Here is a 24,278-nt window from a genome sequence, read left to right as displayed (position 1 = left end):
GAGAGAGAGAGAGAGAGAGAGAGAACACTGGTGTGGGAACACAGAGAGAGAGAGAGAGAGAGAGAGAGAACACTGGTGTGGGAACACAGAGAGAGAGAGAGAGAGAGAGAGAGAGAGAGAGAGAACACTGGTGTGGGAACACAGAGAGAGAGAAACACTGGTGTGGGAACACAGAGAGAGAGAGAGAGAGAGAGAGAGAACACTGAACACTGTGGGAACACAGAGAGAGAGAAACACTGGTGTGGGAACACACACAGAGAGAGAGAGAGAGAACACTGGTGTGGGAACACACAGAGAGAGAGAGAGAGAGAGAGAACACTGGTGTGGGAACACAGAGAGAGAGAACACTGGTGTGGGAACACAGAGAGAGAGAGAGAGAGAGAACACTGGTGTGGGAACACAGAGAGAGAGAGAGAACACTGGTGTGGGAACACAGAGAGAGAGAGAGAGAGAGAGAGAGAGAGAGAGAGAGAGAACACCGGTGTGGGAACACAGAGAGAGAGAGAGAGAACACTGGTGTGGGAACACAGAGAGAGAGAGAGAGAGAGAGAGAGAACACTGGTGTGGGAACACAGAGAGAGAGAGAGAGAGAGAGAGAACACTGGTGTGGGAACACAGAGAGAGAGAGAGAACACGGGTGTGGGAACACACAGAGAGAGAGAGAGAGAGGGGGGGGAACACTACCTCTTTCAGACCTCAGTAGATCTTAAAGCAGAGAACTGTGAAATGTGTGTCACAACAGTCGTCTAAATTGTTAAATGGTTTAAAATGCAACAGATGGTCGAAGATTGCATTTTTTAAATCCATCACTATATTGACTGAATTATAGCACAAAATATTGTACTGGCATGGGCAAATAATGAGTAATGAGTTCAGGCATTCTCTTGCATAACTCAAGCAATGTTGACCCACACAATTTAAAATCAACAGGCTTAGCTCTAGATTACACTGTTTGTGAGATCAGACATAATTTTACTATAATCCGGGTGTTTCTTTTCAGAAGTTGCTTTCATTTCAGTGGATATAATTTGTAAACATTTCAACTGTATTAAATCACAACTTTTTTTAATTGCACAAAAAATCAAAACACACCAAAATAAAGTGATCTTTCTTCTCTTTCTTGTGATGTGAGTGTAGAGACGGTGCGTTAAATCCCCGACCAAGCTTTTCCGTTCTTATATAGATGCAACGGAATGACAATGTATTCCACTGAGCCCATTTTAGCCATTACCAGTGTGTTTGACAGGTCATTACAAACGTTTCTGCGATCATAACGTTAACGGGGGAAAACTAATGGCACATGGAAGAGTGGGAAAGAATTGCCAGAGTAAAATGAAAGCAATCAATCCAGCAAGATATAAGAGACAAGTAGATTTTGCTCCCCTCAAACACAGGAAATGAATGGCTGAAAAAGACTGATACTCAGGGTGGGGCATGCACGTCGCTTGTGTGTGTGTGTATGTGTGCATGCACGTCGCTTGTGTGTGTGTGTATGTGTGCATGCACGTCGCTTGTGTGTGTGTATATGTGTGCATGCGCGCCGCTTGTGTGTGTGTGTGTGTGCATGCACGTCGCTTGTGTGTGTGTGTATGTGTGCATGCACGTCGCTTGTGTGTGTGTATGTGTGCATGCACGTCGCTTGTGTGTGTGTGTATGTGTGCATGCGCGTCGCTTGTGTGTGTGTGTATGTGTGCATGTGTGCGTGTGTGTGTGCATGTCTGTGTGTGTCTGTGTGTACTGACCCTTGTCTTTGACACAGAAGACATCCAGGTGTGTGTTGTCCTCTGTAGTGTTCTCTATCTTCACATCCACTGCCTTCAGAGCACTGCCCAAGTTACTACACACTGTAGTCCTGGAGAATAACACAAATGTTACCACACACTGTAGTCCTGGAGAATAACACAAACATTACTACACACTGTAGTCCTGGAGAATAACACAAATGTTACCACACACTGTAGTCCTGGAGAATAACACAAACGTTACCACACACTGTAGTCCTGGAGAATAACACACACGTTACTACACACTGTAGTCCTGGAGAATAACACAAACATTACTACACACTGTAGTCCTGGAGAATAACACAAATGTTACCACACACTGTAGTCCTGGAGAATAACACAAACGTTACCATACACTGTAGTCCTGGAGAATAACACAAACGTTACCACACACTGTAGTCCTGGAGAATAACACAAACATTACCACACACTGTAGTCCTGGAGAATAACACAAATGTTACCACACACTGTAGTCCTGGAGAATAACACAAACATTACCACACACTGTAGTCCTGGAGAATAACACAAACGTTACCACACACTGTAGTCCTGGAGAATAACACAAACGTTACTACACACTGTAGTCCTGGAGAATAACACAAACATTACTACACACTGTAGTCCTGGAGAATAACACAAACATTACTACACACTGTAGTCCTGGAGAATAACACAAACATTACTACACACTGTAGTCCTGGAGAATAACACAAATGTTACCACACACTGTAGTCCTGGAGAATAACACAAATGTTACCACACACTGTAGTCCTGGAGAATAACACAAACATTACTACACACTGTAGTCCTGGAGAATAACACAAACATTACTACACACTGTAGTCCTGGAGAATAACACAAACATTACTACACACTGTAGTCCTGGAGAATAACACAAACATTACTACACACTGTAGTCCTGGAGAATAACACAAACGTTACCACACACTGTAGTCCTGGAGAATAACACAAACATTACTACACACTGTAGTCCTGGAGAATAACACAAACATTACCACACACTGTAGTCCTGGAGAATAACACAAACGTTACCACACACTGTAGTCCTGGAGAATAACACAAACGTTACTACACACTGTAGTCCTGGAGAATAACACAAACATTACTACACACTGTAGTCCTGGAGAATAACACAAACATTACTACACACTGTAGTCCTGGAGAATAACACAAACATTACTACACACTGTAGTCCTGGAGAATAACACAAATGTTACCACACACTGTAGTCCTGGAGAATAACACAAATGTTACCACACACTGTAGTCCTGGAGAATAACACAAACATTACTACACACTGTAGTCCTGGAGAATAACACAAACATTACTACACACTGTAGTCCTGGAGAATAACACAAACATTACTACACACTGTAGTCCTGGAGAATAACACAAACATTACCACACACTGTAGTCCTGGAGAATAACACAAACATTACTACACACTGTAGTCCTGGAGAATAACACAAACATTACTACACACACTGTAGTCCTGGAGAATAACACAAACGTTACCACACACTGTAGTCCTGGAGAATAACACAAACATTACTACACACTGTAGTCCTGGAGAATAACACAAACGTTACCACACACTGTAGTCCTGGAGAATAACACAAACATTACTACACACTGTAGTCCTGGAGAATAACACAAACATTACTACACACTGTAGTCCTGGAGAATAACACAAATGTTACCACACACTGTAGTCCTGGAGAATAACACAAACATTACCACACACTGTAGTCCTGGAGAATAACACAAACATTACCACACACTGTAGTCCTGGAGAATAACACAAACATTACCACACACTGTAGTCCTGGAGAATAACACAAACATTACTACACACTGTAGTCCTGGAGAATAACACAAATGTTACCACACACTGTAGTCCTGGAGAATAACACAAACATTACTACACACTGTAGTCCTGGAGAATAACACAAACATTACTACACACTGTAGTCCTGGAGAATAACACAAATGTTACCACACACTGTAGTCCTGGAGAATAACACAAATGTTACCACACACTGTAGTCCTGGAGAATAACACAAACATTACCACACACAACACACACACACACACATACACACAGTTTAATGTATGAGCACATGTGTACATGAGTATCACGTCGTTGATATATTCCAGTGTAAGTCCTCAGCGTTTCTGCAGAATAACGTCACACTGAATGGAGCTGCTCTGTCTCTCTCTAAGTTACATACTACAGTTCAGATATCACATGCGGCAGGTCACCTAGTGGTTAGAGCGTTGGACTAGGAACACAAAGGTCGCTTGATTGAATCCCCGAGCTGACAAGGTAAAAATCTGTCATTTTGCCCGCGAACAAGGCAGTTAACCCACTGTTCCTTGGTCGTCATTGTAAATACGAATTTGTTCTTCACTGACTTGCCTAGTTAAATAAAGGAAAAATGAAATAAAAAGATATCGCACACAGCACGCTGCCCTCTCTTAGTCTCCAGTTTAGTCAAATATTATTGCAGCGTGATTACAGCATAATCCAGAAACATACAGTACCAGTCAAAGGTTTGGACACACCTACTCATCTTTATTTTTTACTATTTTCTACATTGTAGAATAATAGTGAAAACATAACTATGAAATAACACTTATGGGATCATGTAGTAAACAAAAAATATATTTTATATTTGAGATTCTTCAAAATAGCCACCCTTTGCCTTGATGACAGCTTTGCCCACTCTTGGCATTCTCTCAACCAGCTTCATGAGGAATGCTTTTCCAACAGTATTGAAGGAGCTCCCACATATTTTGACCACTTGTTGGTTGGTTTTCCTTAACTCTGCGGTCCAACTCATCCCAAACCATCTCAATTGGGTTGAGGTCGGGTGATTATGGAGGCCAGGTCATCTGATGCAGCACTTCATCATTCTCCTTCTTGGTCCTTAACCTACTCACTCTCCTACTCTCCTCCAGGCCCTTAACCTGCCTGCCTGATCACTCTGCCTGACCCTGAGCCTGAGCCTGCCTGACCACTCTGCCTGCTCCTGACCCTGCCTGACCACTGCCTGCCCCTGACCCTGCCTGACCACTCTGCCTGCCCCTGACCCTGCCTGACCACTCTGCCTGCCCCTGACTCTGAGCCCACCTGCCTGACCACTCTGCCTGACCCTGAGCCTGCCTGCCCCTGACCCTGAGCCTGAGCTTGCCTGACCACTCTGCCTGCACCTGACCCTGAGCCTGCCTGACCACTCTGCCTGCCCCTGACCCTGAGCCTGCCTGACCACTCTGCCTGACCCTGAGCCTGCCTGCCCCTGACCCTGAGCCTGCCTGACCACTCTGCCTGACCCTGAGCCTGCCTGCCCCTGACCCTGCCTGACCACTCTGCCTGCCCCTGACCCTGCCTGACCACTCTGCCTGCCCCTGACTCTGAGCCCGCCTGCCTGACCACTCTGCCTGACCCTGAGCCTGAGCTTGCCTGACCACTCTGCCTGCACCTGACCCTGAGCCTGCCTGACCACTCTGCCTGCCCCTGACCCTGAGCCTGCCTGACCACTCTGCCTGACCCTGAGCCTGCCTGCCCCTGACCCTGAGCCTGCCTGACCACTCTGCCTGCCCCTGACCCTGAGCCTGCCTGACCACTCTGCCTACCCCTGACCCTGAGCCTGCCTGACCACTCTGCCTGCCCCTGACCCTGAGCCTGCCTGACCACTCTGCCTGACCCTGAGCCTGTCTGCCCCTGACCCTGAGCCTGCCTGACCACTCTGCCTGCCCCTGACCCTGCCTGACCACTCTGCCTACCCTGAGCCTGAGCCTGCCTGACCACTCTGCCTACCCTGAGCCTGCCTGACCACTCTGCCTACCCTGAGCCTGCCTGACCACTCTGCCTACCCTGAGCCTGCCTGCCTGACCACTCTGCCTACCCTGAGCCTGAGCCTGCCTGACCACTCTGCCTACCCTGAGCCTGCCTGACCACTCTGCCTACCCTGAGCCTGCCTGCCGACCTGTACCTTTGCCCCACCTCTGATTTACTGACCCCTGCCTGCCTTGACCTGTCTATCCTGCCCCTGTTGGATTATTAAACCATTGTTAATTTGACGTTGTCTGCATCTGGTTCTCACCTTCATACCTGATACACACCTGCAGAGATCATCCGTTCACCTACTCTGCGTCTCACAAGGACACCGCGGTTGGAACCAAAAACATGGGACTCATTAGACCAAAGGCCAGATTTCCACCGGTCTAATTTCCATTGCTTGTGTTTCTTATTATTATTGGTGTCCTTTAGTGATTTCTTTGCAGCAATTTGACCATGAAGGCCTGATTCATAGTCTCCTCTGAACAGTTGATGTTGAGATGTGTCTGTTACTTTTACATTTATTTGGGCTGCGATCGGAGGTGCAGTTAACTCTAATAAACGTATCCTCTGCAGCAGAGGTAACTCTGGGTCTTCCTTTCCTGTGGCGGTCCTCATGAGAGACAGTTTACCATAGTGCTTGATGGTTTTTTCAACTGCAATTGAAGAAACTTTCAAAGTCCTTAGCATTTTCTGGATAGACTGACCTTTGTGTCTTAAAGTAATGATGGACTGTCATTTCTCTTTGCTTATTTGAGCTGTTCTTGCCATAATATGGACTTGGTACTTTGCCAAATAGGGCTATCTTCTGTATACCACCCCTGCATTGTCACAACACAACTGATTGTCTCAAACGTATTAAGAAGGAAAGAAATTCCACACATTAACTTTGAACTGTTAATTGAAATGCATTCCAGGTGACTACCTCATGAGCTGGTTGAGAAAATGCCAAGAGTGTGCCTAGCTGTCATCTAGGCACAGGGTGGGTACTTTGAAGACTCCCAAATACAAATATATTTGGATTTGTTTAACACTTTTTCGGTTACTACATGTTTCTATGTATGTTATTTCATTTTATTTAACCTTTATTTACTAGGCAAGTCAGTTAAGAACAAATTCTTATTTACAATGACGGCTTACCCCGGCCAAACCCTAAGCCGGACAACGCTTGGCCAATTAATGTGCCGCCCTACGCGACTCCCAATCACAGCCGGTTGTGATACAGCATGGAATCGAACCAGGGTCTGTAGTGACTCTGATATGCAGTGCCTTAGACCGCTGCGCCGCTCGGGAACCACCCGAAAGAGTAGGTGTGTCCAAACATTTGACTGGCACTGTACATTATCAGCCAAACCTCCTATATATCCTGCTGTATCAGCAGCTGTGAAAGAGGTATGGGACACTACATCTAGAGTGAAAACAGGTTTTTAGACATTTTAGCAAATGTACTAAGAATTCAAAATACCTTATTTACATAAGTGTTCAGACCCTTTGCTATGAGACTCGAAATTGAGCTCAGGTGCATCCTGTTTCCATTGATCATCCTTCAGATGTTTCTACAACTTGTGGTTGATGATTTGGAAAGGCACACACCTGTCTATATAAGGTTCCACAGTTGACAGTGCATGTCAGAGCAAAAACCAAGCCAAGAGGTCAAAGGAATTGTCCGTAGAGCTCCGAGACAGGATTGTGTCAAGGAAAAGATCTGGAGAAGGGTACCAAAAACACAGTGGCCTCCATAATTCTTAAATGGAAGACGTTTGGAACCACCAACACTCTTCCTAGAGCTGGCTGCCCGGCCAAACTGAGCAATCGTGGGAGAAGGGCCTTGGTCAGGGAGGTGACAGAGTTCCAGAGTTCCTCTGTGGAGATGAGAGAACCTTCCAGAAGGACAACCACCTCTGCAGCACTCCACCAATCAGGCCTTTATGGTAAAGTGGCCAGACGGAAGCCACTCTTCAGTAAAAGGCACGACAGCCCACTTGGAGTTTGCCGAAAGGCACCTAAAGGACTCTTAGACCATGAGAAACTAAATTATCTGGTCTGATGAAACCAAGATTGAACTCTTTGCCTGAATGCCAAGTGTCATGTCTGGAGGAATCCTGGCACCATCCCTACGGTGAAGCATGGTGGTGGCAGCATCATGTGGGGATGTTTTTCAGTTGCAATGGACTGGGAGACTAGTCAGGATCGAGGGAAAGATGAATGGAGCAAAGTACAGAGAGATCCTTGATGAAAACCTGCTCCAGAGCGCTCAGGACCTCAGACTGGGGCGAAGGTTCACCTTCCAACAGGACAACAACCTTAAGCACACAGCCAAGACAACGCAGGAGTGGCTTCAGGACAAGTCTCTGAATATCCTGTGGCCCAGCCAGAACCCAATTGAACATCTCTGGAGAGACCTGAAAATAGCTGTGCAGCAATACTCCCTATCCAACCTGACAGAGCATGAGAGGATTTGCAGAGAAGAATGGGAGAAACTCCCCAAATACAGGTGTGCCAAGCTTGTAGTGTCATACCCAAGAAGACTAGAGGCTGTAATCACTACCAAAGGTGCTTCATGAAAGTACTGAGTAAAAGGTCTGAATACTTATGTAAATGTGGCTGTAACATAACAAAGCGTGGAAAAAGTCAAGGGGCCTGAATACTTTCCGAATGCACAGTATATCCTGCTATATCAGCAGCCCTGATAGAGGTATGGGACACTACATCTACAGATGTCGGATCTTTATTTGACAAATTCAGTTGCAGGAGTAAAATAATCCTGGAGCAGGAGGATTTGAATATCTGAAGAAATATTTAGAATCACCGCCAGGGGGCAGCGTGCAGGCTACAGTTCGAATGTCAGCTCAATGACATGTCTTTGGATAGGCTCAAATGCATAAACATCTTGACAGCTTTATGAAATGAAATATTAAAGCCACACAATACATGCATCAAGGCATCAAACTGAAAGTAGTGCAGCTGGCACACAACTGCTTAGCAATGGAAATGTCACCTATGTAAGGGCCAACCACACTAAAGGTCACAACTATACTGACAGACCCTAACTATAAAACGTGGGCGAGCATCCACACGGGAGGAAAATGTATCATTCTACAGTAGGCCTACATCTGTCAATCAACTGATGGCCGAACTCAGCCAGGGAAACACAAACAGTCGCTTTAAACACTTTCCATTATCTGACAATGGATAGGCTAACGGGTAGCCTACAGAATTCATTGGAATATAATAAAATAACAAGGAGCCTATTGCAACCATCGATGGCACTAGAGTATCGCATCAATACGCGCTAAATTCACCCACACAGCTCATCTCAATTGCAACCATTGTTGGTCAACTCATTACCTCATTATCGCTCCGGTGTTACCCTTAGTCCTGCTTGCAACCAAAATCCTTCAAGTTTCGTTCGCCCTCTGGTTGGTATTGTCATCGGAACAACTTAGTCCTTTTTGAACAGACTGAGGGCGATTTATCTTTTTAACAAGCATAAAATAAATAAGTTTACCATGGCAACTCTACTGTGGCACTTTGTATGAATGGAAACTAATGTTGGTGTAGCCTACTGTTGTTTTTTATTTGTTTCCTATTTATCTCATCCATTAAATACAACTGTCTTTAAAATAAAAGTGTCTGGTATCGTCATTTCTTATCAAGATCGGGGGTAAACTATCCCTGGAATGTCCATATTTGAAATGTGTAACTAAATTCAAGTTAATTGAGGGAATTTTGTTATTGGTGCCAGAAGCGCTTGGCCAATAATCAAAGTCACGCCGGCACGGTAAGCCTATATGTGGTCAATGTGCTCACTGAAGGCAGGGGCTAGAACCCTTAAGATGTCCTCTTTTTTGATAATATATACTGTAGATCTCTAAAATCATGGGTTGCATATTTTGGTTTCAAAATCTAAGTCGGTCTCTTTCATGCGCCATTGTGCTACCTAACTATTCTCAATGTCATCTTGTCTTTACATCTGATATTATAGGCCTGTGTGTGATTCATTTTTAACCACACAGGCTACAGTAGGCTTTAATTTTGGTGTAGCCTACTGTACGGCTGCATTTCGGATATATTTGACACTTGTATGTGGTAGTGGAGACCAATATGTAATTTGTGTTATCAAGCGATATAAAACACTGGTTGTTGATGTGTACGGCTGCATTTCAGATACATGTTTGTACATTTGAATGTTGCAGTAATATGACCTACAGACCAACAGTAGCAGTAGGACATTTATTCATATTCTGTCTGGTGCTTTTAGCAGCGAGAGCTGGCACTAGTCTGGGTGACTTGACTGCCCCTTCATGGAGAGAATGAGAACTGCAGGTTTTCAATCTCATTTTAATTTCCCGAAGTGCAGGAAACATTTCCGCAAAAAAATAATGATTAAATAACGATCTGACATCTGTAGACATATACATTAGTATATCGAATAACGTGTGTGTGTGTGTGTGTGTGTGTGTGTGTGTGTGTGTGTGTGTGTGTGTGTGTGTGTGTGTCTGACTCATACTCTACTACCATCTTACTTTGGTCTCTCTATCAGCTTATAAGGACAAATGACCCAAAAGAGAAACACCCAGTCAGACAGACAGAAAACACTGAGAGACTGTTTTCAGACTAAACCCAACAGGGTCTGCGAAAAGACAAGACGCAAGGCTGTGTGTGTGCGTGTTTTGTGAATCTGTGGGAGTCTGTGTCCCCTGTTGCTGTGTCTACAGTCCTTCACCAGCCACCTTCACCTTAAATTACATAACATTACTGGAAAGAGCCGCAGGATTGTGTGTGTGCTTTCACTGTTAATGTGTGTGTGTGCAGTCTAAATTTGTCTCTGTGTTTTGTTTGGTCACCGTGGCAGCCAGATGTGTGAGTGACAGGTGGGAAGGAGGTGCAAAGGTAAGTGTGTGTGTGTGTGTGTGTGTGTGTGTGTGTGTGTGTGTGTGTGTGTGTGTGTGTGTGTGTGTGTGTGTGTGTGTGTGTGTGTGTGTGTGTGTGTGTGTGGTTACCCGTAGGAGTAGTCAGTAGATTATGTAACTATAGCAGAGGGTCTTAATGCCACAGGAACACAATTCGTAGAACAGACATCACTCTAAAATTAAGAGTTGACTAGGGGCTTATCGAATAACGTGTGTGTGTGTGTGTGTGTGTGTGTGTGTGTGTGTGTGTGTGTGTGTGTGTGTGTGTGTGTGTGTGTGTGTGTGTGTGTGTGTGTGTGTGTGTGTGTGTGTGTGTGTGTGTGTGTGTGTGTGTAAGGAATGAGGTAAAGGAAGGTGAGGTCTACCTCCTGATTCTCACACCTTCCTGTTGATGATGACTCACGAAACACACAACGTGTGTCACTCTGTTGTGAAAAACCTTCTGAACTGAGTAAACTGAGGTAAACAGGGGGTTTAAGTTCTAAAAGCTAACGTACTATACATGTCGTTTAAGTGATTTAAACAGTTTACAATAAAAAGGTTTTTATTTAATTTTTTATTTAATTTAATTTCTTTGAATTTTACCCCGTTTTTTTCTCCCCAATTTCGTGGTATCCAATTGTTAGTAGCTACTATCTTGTCTCATCGCAACAACTCCCGTACGGGCTCGGGAGAGACGAAGGTTGAAAGTCATGCGTCCTCCGATACAGAACCCAACCAAGCCGCACTGCTTCTTAACACAGCGCGCATCCAACCCGGAAGCCAGCCGCACCAATGTGTCAGAGGAAACACCGTGTACCTGGCAACCTTGGTTAGCGTGCACTGCGCCCGGCCCGCCACAGGAGTCGCTGGTGCGCGATGAGACAAGGATATCCCTACCAGCCAATCCCTCCTTAACCCGGACGACGCTATGCCAATTGTGTGTTGCCCCACGGACCTCCCGGTCGCGGCCGGTTATGACAGAGCCTGGGCGCGAACCCAGAGTCTCTGGTGGCACAGCTGGCGCTGCACTGCAGCTAGATGTATGGACTGTATGTATGGACTAGATGCATGGACTGTATGTATGGACTGTATGTATGGACTAGATGTATGGACTAGATGTATGGACTGTATGTATGGACTAGATGTCTGGACTAGATGCATGGACTGTATATATGGACTAGATGTATGGACTGTATGTATGGACTAGATGTATGGACTGTATGTATGGACTAGATGTATGCACTCTATTGATGGACTGTATGTATGGCCCTTAACCACTGCGCCACCCAGGAGGCCTCAAAAGGTTTTTATTTGACCAGTTTGCAGTGTTCTCTTATCAGTAAACCTTATCAGAAGAGGAGCACAATGAGATGTGTGCATTGCGTTAAACATACATCTAGTCCATACATACAGTGGATACATCTAGTCCAGACATACAGTGGATACATCTAGTCCAGACATACAGTGCATACATCTAGTCCAGACATACAGTCCATACATCTAGTCCAGACATACAGTGCATACATCTAGTCCAGACATACAGTGGATACATCTAGTCCAGACATACAGTGGATACATCTAGTCCAGACATACAGTGCATACATCTAGTCCAGACATACAGTGGATACAGCTAGTCCAGACATACAGTGCATACATCTAGTCCAGACATACAGTGCATACATCTAGTCCAGACATACAGTGCATACATCTAGTCCAGACATACAGTGCATACATCTAGTCCAGAAATACAGTCCATACATCTAGTCCAGACATACAGCCCATACATCTAGTCCAGACATACAGTGCATACATCTAGTCCAGACATACAGTGGATACATCTAGTCCAGACATACAGTGGATACATCTAGTCCAGACATACAGTGGATACATCTAGTCCAGACATACAGTGCATACATCTAGTCCGTACATCAAGTCCATACATCTAGTCCAGACATACAGTGGATACATCTAGTCCAGACATACAGTGGATACATCTAATCCAGACATACAGTGGATACATCTAGTCCAGACATACAGTGGATACATCTAGTCCAGACATACAGTGCATACATCTAGTCCAGACATACAGTCCATACATCTAGTCCAGACATACAGTGCATACATCTAGTCCAGACATACAGTGCATACATCTAGTCCAGACATACAGTGCATACATCTAGTCCAGAAATACAGTCCATACATCTAGTCCAGACATACAGCCCATACATCTAGTCCAGACATACAGTGCATACATCTAGTCCAGACATACAGTGGATACATCTAGTCCAGACATACAGTGGATACATCTAGTCCAGACATACAGTGGATACATCTAGTCCAGACATACAGTGCATACATCTAGTCCGTACATCAAGTCCATACATCTAGTCCAGACATACAGTGGATACATCTAGTCCAGGCATACAGTGGATACATCTAATCCAGACATACAGTGGATACATCTAGTCCAGACATACAGTGGATACATCTGGTCCAGACATACAGTGGATACATCTAGTCCAGACATACAGTGGATACATCTAGTCCATACATCTAGTCCAGACATACAGTGGATACATCTAGTCCAGACATACAGTCCATACATCTAGTCCATACATCTAGTCCATACATACAGCCCATACATAGAATCCATACATACAGTTCGTACATCTAGTCCATACATACAGTCCATACATCTAATCCATACATCTAGTCCATACATACAGTCCATACATCTAGTCCATACATACAGACCATAGATACAGTCCATAGATACAGTCCATACAATCCATAATCTAGTCCATACATACAGTCCATACATACAGTCCATACATCTGGTCCATATATACGGTCCATACATCTAGTCCATACACCTAGTCCATACATCTAGTCCATACACCTAGTCCATACATACAGTCTATACATCTAGTCCAGACATACAGTCCATACATCTAGTCCAGACATACAGCCCATACATCTAGTCCAGACATACAGTGGATACATCTAGTCCAGACATACAGTGGATACATCTAGTCCAGACATACAGTCCATACATCTAGTCCATACATCTAGTCCAGACATACAGTGGATACATCTAGTCCTTACATCTAGTCCATACATCTAGTCCAGACATACAGTGGATACATCTAGTTCAGACATACAGTCCATACATCTAGTCCATATATCTAGTCCATACATCTAGTCCATACATACAGCCCATACATAGAATCCATACATACAGTTCGTACATCTAGTCCATACATACAGTCCATACATCTAATCCATACATCTAGTCCATACATACAGTCCATACATCTAGTCCATTCATACAGACCATAGATACAGTCCATACAATCCATAATCTAGTCCAGACATACAGTCCATACATCTAGTCCATACATACAGTCCATACATACAGTCCATACATCTGGTCCATATATACGGTCCATACATCTAGTCCATACACCTAGTCCATACATCTAGTCCATACACCTAGTCCATACATACAGTCTATACATCTAGTCCATACATACAGTCCATACATCTAGTGCATACATCTAGTCCGTACATACAGTCCATACATACAGTCCATACATCTAGTCCATACATCTAGTCCATACATACAGTCCATACATCTAATCCATACATCTAGTCCATACATACAGTCCATACATCTAGTCCATACATACAGACCATAGATACAGTCCATAGATACAGTCCATACAATCCATAATCTAGTCCATACATACAGTCCATACATCTAGTCCATACATACAGTCCATACATCTAGTGCATACATCTAGTCCGTACATACAGTCCATACATACAGTCCATACATCTAGTCCATACATCTAGTCCATACATACAGTCCATAGATACAGTCCATACATCTAGTCCATACATACAGTCCATAGATAGAGTCCATACAATCCATAATCTAGTCCATACATACAGTCCATATATCTAGTCCATACATACAGTCCATAGATACAGTCCATACAATCCATAATCTAGTCCATACATACAGTCCATATATCTAGTCCATACATCTAGTCCATACATCTAGTCCATACATACAATCCATAATCTAGCCCATACATCTAGTCCATACATACAGTCCATAGATACAGTCCATACATACAGTCCATAGATACAGTCCATACAATCCATAATCTAGTCCATACATCTAGTCCATACATGCAGTCCATACATCTAGTCCATACATCTAGTCCATACATATAGTCCATAGATACAGTCCACAAATACAGTCCATACATACAGTCCATACACCTAGTCCATATATCTTGTCCATACATCTAGTCCATACACCTAGTCCATACATCTGGTCCATACACCTAGTTCATACATACAGTCCATACATCTAGTCCATACATACAGTCCATACATCTAGTCCATACATACAGTCCATACATCTAGTCCATACATCTAGTCCATACATACAGTCCATACATCTAGTCCATACATGTAGTCCATACATACAGTCCATACATCTAGTCCATACACCTAGTCCATACATTCAGTCTATACATCTAGTCCATACGTAGAGTTCACACATCTAGTCCATACATACAGTCCATACATCTAGTCCATATGTACAGTCCACACACCTAGTCCATTCATACAGTCCATACATACAGTCCATACATCTAGTCCATACATACAATCTAGACCATATAGTCCCTAAATCTAGTCCATACATCTAGTCCATATATACGGTCTATACGTACGGTCCATACATCTAGTCCATACATCTAGTCCATACTTCTGGTCCATACATCTAGTACATACAGTGTATACATCGAGTCCATACATCTATTCCATACACCTTGTCCATACATCTAGTCGATACATATAGTCTATTCATCTAGTCCATACATATAGGCCATACATCTAGTCCATAAATCTAGTCCATACATACAATCCATAATCTAGTCGATACATATAGTCTATTCATCTAGTCCATACATACAGTCCATAAATCTAGTCCATACATCTAGTCCATACATACAATCTATACATCTAGTCCATATGTACGGTCCATACATCTAGTCCATTCATACAATCCATAATCTAGTCCATACATCTAGTCCATACATCTAGTCCATACGTAGAGTCCATACATTTAGTCCATACACCTAGTCCATACATAGAGTCCATACATCTAGTCCATACATACAGTCCATACATACAGTCTATACATCTAGTCCATACGTAGAGTCCATAATACATCTAGACCATACATACATCTAGTCTATACGTACAGTCCATACACCTATTCTATTCATACAGTCCATAATCTAGTCCATACAGTCCATAAATTTAGTCCATACATCTAGTCCATACGTACGGTCCATACATCTAGTCCATACATCTAGTCCATGCATCTAGTCCATACAGTCTATACATCTAGTCCATACATCTAGTCCATACATCTAGTCCGTACATACAGTTCATACATCTAGTCCATACATACAGTTCATACATCTTGTCCATACATCTAGTCCATACACCTTGTCCATACATCTAGTCTATACATCTAGTCTATTCATCTAGTCCATACATACAGTCCATACATACAGTTCATACATCTAGTCCATACATACAGTCTATACAGCTAGTCCATACATCTAGTCCATACATACAGTCTATAAATTTAGTCCATACGTACAGTCCATACATCTAATCTATACATCTAGTCCATACATCTAGTCCATACACCTAGTCCATGCATACAGTCCATACATCTCGTCCATACATACAGTCCATACATCTGAGTGGTAGGCTCCATTACATGATAGCCTGTATTGTACACTAGAACTGGTTGGATATATGACATCACACAATATAAGGGACAGTATATGAGTACTCACACATGCAAGTACATGGCACACACACACACACACAAACACACACTTGAATCAGTCTCTCAAGACAGGGTGTTTCCCTTTCTGATTAAAGAAAATGTATCAAATAGTTTCCTACCTGCCTAGCTCTGTTGATAACACCTTAGTCCATAGTCTATATCCAAGTATTTAGTCTGGTGTAAAGCTCTGTATTGGTGTGTTAGTGAGGAAAGTGGTGGATAACAGTCAGTTCACTCAGGGGGAGAGAGGGATGAGAGAGAGAGGGAGAGGAGGAATAGGAGATGAATCCACATAAAGATGTAGAGAGATATAGATGAGTGATAGATGATTGATAAGCTGTGAAACTTAGGAAGAGGGTGTGAACTGGTCAAAGCAGAGAGATAGAAAGAGAGAGAGAGAATTAGACCCAACAAAATCATGAGAAAACAAAAAGAGAATTACTTGACACATTGGAAAGAATTTACAAAAAAACTGAGCAAACTAGAATGCTATTTGATGCTAAACAGAGTACACAGTGGCAGAATACCTGACCACTGTGACTGAACCAAAATTAAGGAAAGCTTTGACTATGTACAGACTCAGTGAGCATAGCCTTGCTATTGAGAAAGGCCGCCGAAGGCAGATCTGGCTCTCAAGAGAAGACAGGCTATGTGCACATTGCCCACAAAACGAGGTGGAAACTGAGCTGCACTTCCTAACCTCCTGCCAAATGTATGACCATATTAGAGACACATATTTCCCTCAGATTACACAGACCCACAAAGAATTTGAAATCAAATCCAATCCAGCAGCAATATTTGTGACCTGTTGCCACAAGAAAAGGGCAACCAGTGAAGAACAAACACCATTGTAAATACAACCTATATTTATGTTGATTTATTTTCCCTTTTGTACTTTTTGCACATAATTAAAACCCTGTATAGAGACATAATATGACATTTTAATGTCTTTATTCTTTTGGAACTTTTGTGAGTGTAATGTTTACTGTTAATTTTGTATTGTTTATTTCACTTTTGTTGATCAAGAGAGAGAGAGAGAGAGAGAGAGAGAGAGAGAGAGAGAGAGAGAGAGAGAGAGAGAGAGAGACGTCTAGAGACGTCTTTCTCTCTCTCTGTAGATGTCTCTCCCTCTCTCCCTCTCTCCCTCTCTCCCTCTCTCTGGGAGCTGTGTGTCATGTTGCTGTGGAGATAAATGTGTAAATGGAGGTGGCTGTCAGCATGACACCCTGGCTCAGAATTCCCTCCCCCTCTAGAGAAGAACAGAGGAGGCTTTCTCTGCCCTCCCTCCTTCTCTCTCCTTCTTTCCCCTGAATCTTTCTCCTCTGTCGCTTTTTCTTCTCTAAAAGTGTGTCTTGTTTCACACACACAACTGTTTAGCCCAACACGCAGCACACATACATATCTAACACGGCCTGACAGTCCGGATACAGGCCACACCCAGACCCACCTAAAACATGTCAGTGTGTGTGTCTTACCCCACGCTGCCCCCGTCCAGCCATCCTCGTGTGCAGGGAGAGAAGGAACACTCCATTACGGCGTGACGCAGTTCCTCGGCTGACGCCAGCCGGGCATCATGGGAAGCACATGCATGTTCCGCCTCAGACAATCCCCCGGAGTCAGACGTGTTTCTCTGGTCCAATAGGAACACACGACCTGGGGAAAGAACACCTTTACAACAGGAACACAGCAGATACCTTGGTAACACTGTCTTTAAAGGTCATTTATGGACTGTTAATCAGTGTAGAAGGTAACGGCAACTGTTACATAATCAGATTACTTGTAAAGTAACGTGTTCATTATATTTCAGAATCATATCTCTACCAGGCACGTGTTTCCATGATCCCATCCCTAATTGTTTCGTAATTTAGACTATAGAAATGTATAGAGGCCACAACTCTGATCTTTGCCATTGATAGAACAGCCCTTAGAGGGCTTTCCTGTTTAGTGGCAAGTGTGCCTTCTATACATCTCTATGGGTCTGTGGAAGTGTGGTCTATAACCAGAACTGGCTGCTTGAGAAAAAGATTTTGAATGAAAAGATAGGAAATCTGTAAGATTACAGTATACATAACTAATTAAGCAGCCCATGTGATAGCGTAGCACTTGTAGACTAGCACAGGAAAGCATCGCCACAGATGAAAGGAGAAACTAGTGATCAAACCTGAGTTAGTAAGTAGACTATCTTCGTTAGAGCACACAGGCTAGCATTGCTCCTTCCGACATATTTTTTTTCTTCCCATGAAAGTAACACAAAGCAATATAACTAGTGTTATAAACTGGGTGGTTCTCGCCCTGAATGCTGATTGGCTGACAGCTGCGGTATATCAGACCGTATACCACGGGTATGACAAAACATGAATTTTTCTGCTCTAATTACATTGGTAACTAGTTTATAATAGCAATAAGGCACCTCTGGGGTTTGTGATATATGTCCAGGCACTCCGTGTTACGTCATACATAAAACAGCCCTAAGCCGTGGTATATTGGCCAAATACCACACCACCTCAGGCCTTATTGCTTACATATAACATGTTACTTTCCACACAAAGTAATATTGTAAAGCAACTTCATTTTTGTAAAGATTCATTTTCTTCCCACATCAAGATCACTACAGTACAGATTCAGGATCAGCTTATCTGATTCCATTCCATTGGGAGGCAAACAGCAGGGCTGATCCTGGATCATACTGTACTATATCAGCAGCATATTAGGATTAGTGCCCCCTAGTGACATTATGGACAATAGAAGGAGGATTCGATATACACACCCTGCAGTGACTATCCCTATACAGACCATCATCAATCATCATCATCAACAGCTTCATTATGACAGTTAGGCTGTCCATGTTCAGATTTCAAAGAAATGGCATAATTAAATAAATAGGGCTACTTTGGCATGACACACAAAACATATCAAGTAAACTTTACAACTGAAATGTATGGAGCTTTTTTCATTTCATAGAGAAATCTTTACATCTTTAAATCATTACATTTCATCTTTTAGAATTCATAAGGCCAAAGAAAGCTGTGTCTGTATGAGCGAGTGCAAATAGACACACAAATCCTTCATATTTCACTGCAGAGAAAGAGAGAGAGAGAGAGAGAGAGAGAAACTGACTGCCAGCCCAACACCAAGTCAGAATCCTGTTCACAAAGGTTAATCAAAGTAGCGTTCATGCGCAACAGGCGTATAAGCTTTTGGTAGCGGAGCTGTTCAATTGTATGCCCCAGTTTTACTTTGAAAACCAGGTTGGAATAGTAGTATATGTTTTGAATGTTGGTTGAAAAGTTTGTCCTTCAAAGTCCCAGGTAGAGGTTCCACTCCCTCTTTGCTGTCCAGTTGGGCGCAAGACCCCAGATGTTGACAGCTCGGCGCCACAGGTAACCACCCGACACCGTTACAATAGGACATGGTGTCACAACGTATGTAGAAAAACTTACCGTCAGCGTGAACGACAGAAACCACCGTTAGCCAAACCAAGTATCCAAACATGGACAAAGAAACCAGATTTCGGTCAATGCGGCGTGCCATCATTCTCTGCGCGCTCCGATTCGGGTTTTCACCGGTTTTTTTAAAAAAATCAAGAGTTTCATGGAAATAAATCTAATTTGGTGAGTTTGTGAAGCAGGAGAGAGCAGCGGTCCCGTTATTTCCCTCCCGGTGACAGACACAGACTAAGAGTCTGGAGGTGAACTTGTTGACGCAAAACGGTAAAACGGAAAGGAACGGGACGGTTGGTTCGGTTTATCTCCCCAAATAGTGCCTTCGCGAGCAAATAGAGCACCGGCGCGAAAACTCGCGTGTCCCTGTCAGTAAATACGTCACGGCTCCCAACCTGAAGGATGGGCAGTGGCGCGAACTGAGCAACAGCAACGGTCAAGGTTTGAGCAACAGCAACGGTCAAGCAAGCCGGCTGTGCGTCTTTACGCACGAATAGAGAGAGAGAGGGAGGAGGAGGAGAAAACGTTTCTCAGAGGGGGGTGTCTGGTGTGCGTGTCGCAAGGCTATTTGGCATATTTTTTCAATGATTCCATCCTCAAACACTCATGCCCAAAAGTGTGCATGTTTTTGTCCCCACATCCTTAGGAAAACCGTTATTTAATGCTCACCCGATAGCCTAACTGTTTCTATATGTTAGCATATAGGCATACTTGTCTTTATATTTACACGTTTTATATCTACAACTTGAAGAAGTAGCTGCAGTATGCCTACACCGTTATGTTATGTTGTGGGGAAATAGTAACCATGACACTGACATCGCCATGTTATTTTCCACCACTGATATCCTCTGGCACTCTGGCCTGTTATAATTGAGGTCCCAGCTCTAGGCCCAGAGCTGTGTGTGTGTTGTGTGTGTGTCCACTTTTACTGCGAGATAAAGATGGACAGCCATTTCCCTGAGAGACCAGGACCCTGCTCCCAGAGCATTGTCATGGTCTGGGTGGGCATGGAGACAACAAACACACACACACACACACACACACACACACACACACACACACACACACACACACACACACACACACACACACACACACACACACACACACACACAGTCCCATACAAGCACAGATACTTGTCAAGTTTAAGAAGTACCTAGAATCAAACACCCTGAGCCAAACAAAATGCCTCTAAGCCATACAGAGTGCTGTGAATAGGGGTTTGATATGAGTTGGGGTTGTATTCCCCAGTGAAGAGTTTGGGTGTGGGCTGATAATGATATAATTTCAACCAGACTTTAACCTGTTTGTAATGACATTAATTCAACCAGATTTCAACATGTTTGTAATTACATTATTTCAACCAGAGTTAAATCTTTGGTAATTAAGTTATTTCAACCAGATTGAAAATGTGTCAAAATTATGCATCTTTAATAGCTCTGGTCTCTCTCTACCAGCTCTCACCGTCACATGTCAGACATTTTGAAGGTTAAGGGTAAGTTCAGGCATTAACTCCAAATGCTTAAGGTTAGGCATTAACTCTGAATGGTTAAGGTAAGGGTTAAGGTTTGGGATAGACTTTAAACAAAAATATCAAAAAACTTGCGATTGCTGGATTCGAACATGCAACCATTGGAATCAGAGGCAGATGGTGAGGGAGGGCTGAGGTCTCTCCTGTTCTCTCTCCACACCTGAATAAAACTGATCTTACTGCTCCCTAGGCGGGAGAAGAGAGAGGGGAGAGGAAGGTAGACAAATATCTCAGAAATTTCAGAGGCAGATGCTTATGTCCATCCTCCATCCCTGTCCACAACTACCATCCCCTTTCACAACTCCCATCCCTGTCCACAACCCCCATCCCAGCCCACAACTCCCATCCCTGTCCACAACCACCATCCCAGCCCACAACTCCCATCCCTGTCCACAACCCCCATCCCAGCCCACAACTACCATCCCCTTTCACAACTCCCATCCCTGTCCACAACCCCCATCCCAGCCCACAACTCCCATCCCCGTCCAAAACTCCCATTCCCGTCCAAAACTCCCATTCCCGCCCACAACTCTTATCCCTGTCCACAACTCCCATCCCATCCCTGTCCACAACTCCCATCCCCGTTCACAACTCCCATCCCCGTTCACAACTCCCATCCCCGTCCAAAACTCCCATTCCCGCCCACAACTCTTATCCCTGTCCACAACTCCTCCCATCCCTGTCCACAACTCCCATCCCAGCCCACAACTCCCATCCCCGTCCAAAACTCCCATTCCCGCCCACAACTTATCCCTTTCCACAACTCCCATCCCAGCCCACAACTCTTATCCCTGTCCACAACTCCCATCCCTGTCCACAACCCCCATCCCCGTCCACAACTCCCATCCCTGTCCACAACCCCCATCCCCGTCCACAACTCCCTAGGAAAATCAAAACCTACTTGAAGGTAACAGTGCTCACTGTTGCTCCTAGTGGCCAGTTTCCACTTAATCTCTCGACATCCTCAGACATGGATGGATGTTGAATACTGACTTGTGTCATGGGTGACCTGGCTTCCCTCTCTACCTCTCCTGCTGTGAGGAGAGGGAGAGGCAGGGAAGGAGGGAGGGAGGGAGGGGAAGGAGGGGAGGGGGGGCTGAGGTCTCTCCTGTTCTCTTTCCACACCTGAAGAAAACTGATCTTGCCCCTCCCTAGGGGGGAGAAGAGAGGGGTGGGGGAGTAGGGAATACAAATCTCTCTGAAATGTCTCATTGTCCTGAGAAATCACACCTATTCATCTCTCTCTCCCTCTCCCAGTTTCTCGTCCTTTCTCGTCCTCTCTCACACAATGTGGAGAGAAGGGAGGAGGTTAGTAAAAAATGTTACATTAAAACGTATTCCCTCCTGTCTCTCCAGTCAAATTCAAGTTTCTTTCTCTCTTCCCTTTCTCTCTTGTCCTCTCTGATACCTGTTTCTGTGCTATTCCCCACTTTTTCTCTTACTATCTTACTCTCCATCTTTCTCTTCCGTTCTATCTCCCTTTCACGCGTTTTCTGTTTGCCACCCATGGGACATTCTCTGAGGTCAGAGGTTAGATGAAGTGGGAGATAGGGAGGGAGTGGGAGAGAAGATTTACCACACTCAGAAGGGGACCCTCTGACACACACCTGGGCTATTTATGGAGAAAAAAGTGTTTGATGAAAAAGAGAGGGATGAGTGAGAGGTAGCATGGAGGAGAGAGACAATGATTCACACCTGTTATTTGACAAAAAGAGAGAGGGAGGGAGAGAAGGGGGAGGGAGAATGAGATGAGTGAGAAATAGCAGGGAGTAGAGAGACAATGATTCACACCTGTGCTATCTGACAGAGGAGGGTGAGAATTATATTGCATGTGTCCAGGGGCCAATACAGGACTGTTCCTATACCACAGCTATGTATATTAGTCTGAGACTGAGGCAGAGTTGCTGACCTTACAGGTCTCCTTGGTAACGGTCTCCTGAGCAGGCCTGGTGATTGGATGTGGGATTTCAGGGTGTGGCTCTAGCCTGGGCAGTGCAAGTTTGTGTATGCGTGTATTTGTGTGTGCGTGTGTGAGCATATATGTGTGTGTGTGTGTGTGTGTGTGTGTGAACAAGCCACACGATACCTCTCTCCAAATTTTAGATTTATACTCTAAGAAAAACCAACACATTTGCAAATATATCAAATATAAGGTCCTTGTTCTAAATGAGAGGATACACTCAGACTACCAGAAGATATTCTACACCAGGCTGCTAGGTTGGCCAGGATTGGAGGAGAAGAGTTCTATTTAAAGAATTCAGTTAATTAATTTGACTTTTACTGAGACATTCTTAATTATCATGAAATGCAGAGAGAGTGGAGGTGGTACCGGGGCATACACCTGTATATGTGAACAGTGAACACACACACACACACACACACACACACACACACACTGTCCCTATCAGTCCATCCATGCTGATAACCCCTCCTCCATGTTTGAGGGTGTGACTGTAACGAGGCAGAAGGACTGGTGTGCTTGTGTAGGCTGGAGTCACTCCTAGAATAATACACACAATGCAATTACTGCTGCCTATTAGGCCGCCCAAGATGTCAGTGCTTAGAAAGTAGACCACAGTAAAGTAATAGTTTGTCGCAGTGTAAGTGCTCCCTCTAGTGAAGCTTTGGGAACAAGTGCCGAGAACCCAGTTTAATGCTTTTGTATGAGATATTCAACTCCCTCTTACATCCACCTTCAACCGTTTGACATAGCAATTATAATAACCGTTGCTGTACACTCCTCATCCAAAGTCATCACGTCTCATTCGATTAAATACATTAGGCATACTATGCATGTACATATGATGGGATAAAATCAGGTATTAAATGATATGGAATTCCCTCGAATGTGTGTTTTTGTGTAAACGAGACTAGACGGAGGG

The 24,278-nt window shown here is 43.9% G+C and overlaps 1 protein-coding gene across 1 annotated transcript in view; it reads right to left on the bottom strand.

Moving 5' to 3' along the window:
- The window catches only part of susd5 (sushi domain containing 5), a 32,554-nt gene extending 12,318 nt beyond the window's left edge, over positions 1 to 20,236 (bottom strand). The window contains exons 1-3 of the mRNA XM_065017877.1: positions 19,866 to 20,236; positions 17,901 to 18,078; positions 1,743 to 1,852 (exon numbers count right to left, since the gene is read on the bottom strand). Of these exons, the coding sequence (XP_064873949.1) occupies positions 1,743 to 1,852; positions 17,901 to 18,078; positions 19,866 to 19,959 (382 nt within the window). The 5' untranslated portion in view covers positions 19,960 to 20,236. The remainder of the gene's footprint in view (positions 1 to 1,742; positions 1,853 to 17,900; positions 18,079 to 19,865) is intronic.
- Positions 20,237 to 24,278: the final 4,042 nt, after the last annotated feature.

The sequence above is a fragment of the Oncorhynchus nerka genome, linkage group LG4 (assembly GCF_034236695.1).
Source record: "Oncorhynchus nerka isolate Pitt River linkage group LG4, Oner_Uvic_2.0, whole genome shotgun sequence".
In the NCBI taxonomy this organism is placed as follows: Eukaryota; Metazoa; Chordata; class Actinopteri; order Salmoniformes; family Salmonidae; genus Oncorhynchus; species Oncorhynchus nerka.
Note: the sequence above shows the minus strand (reverse complement) of the source record. Positions and strands in the feature narration are given on the sequence as shown.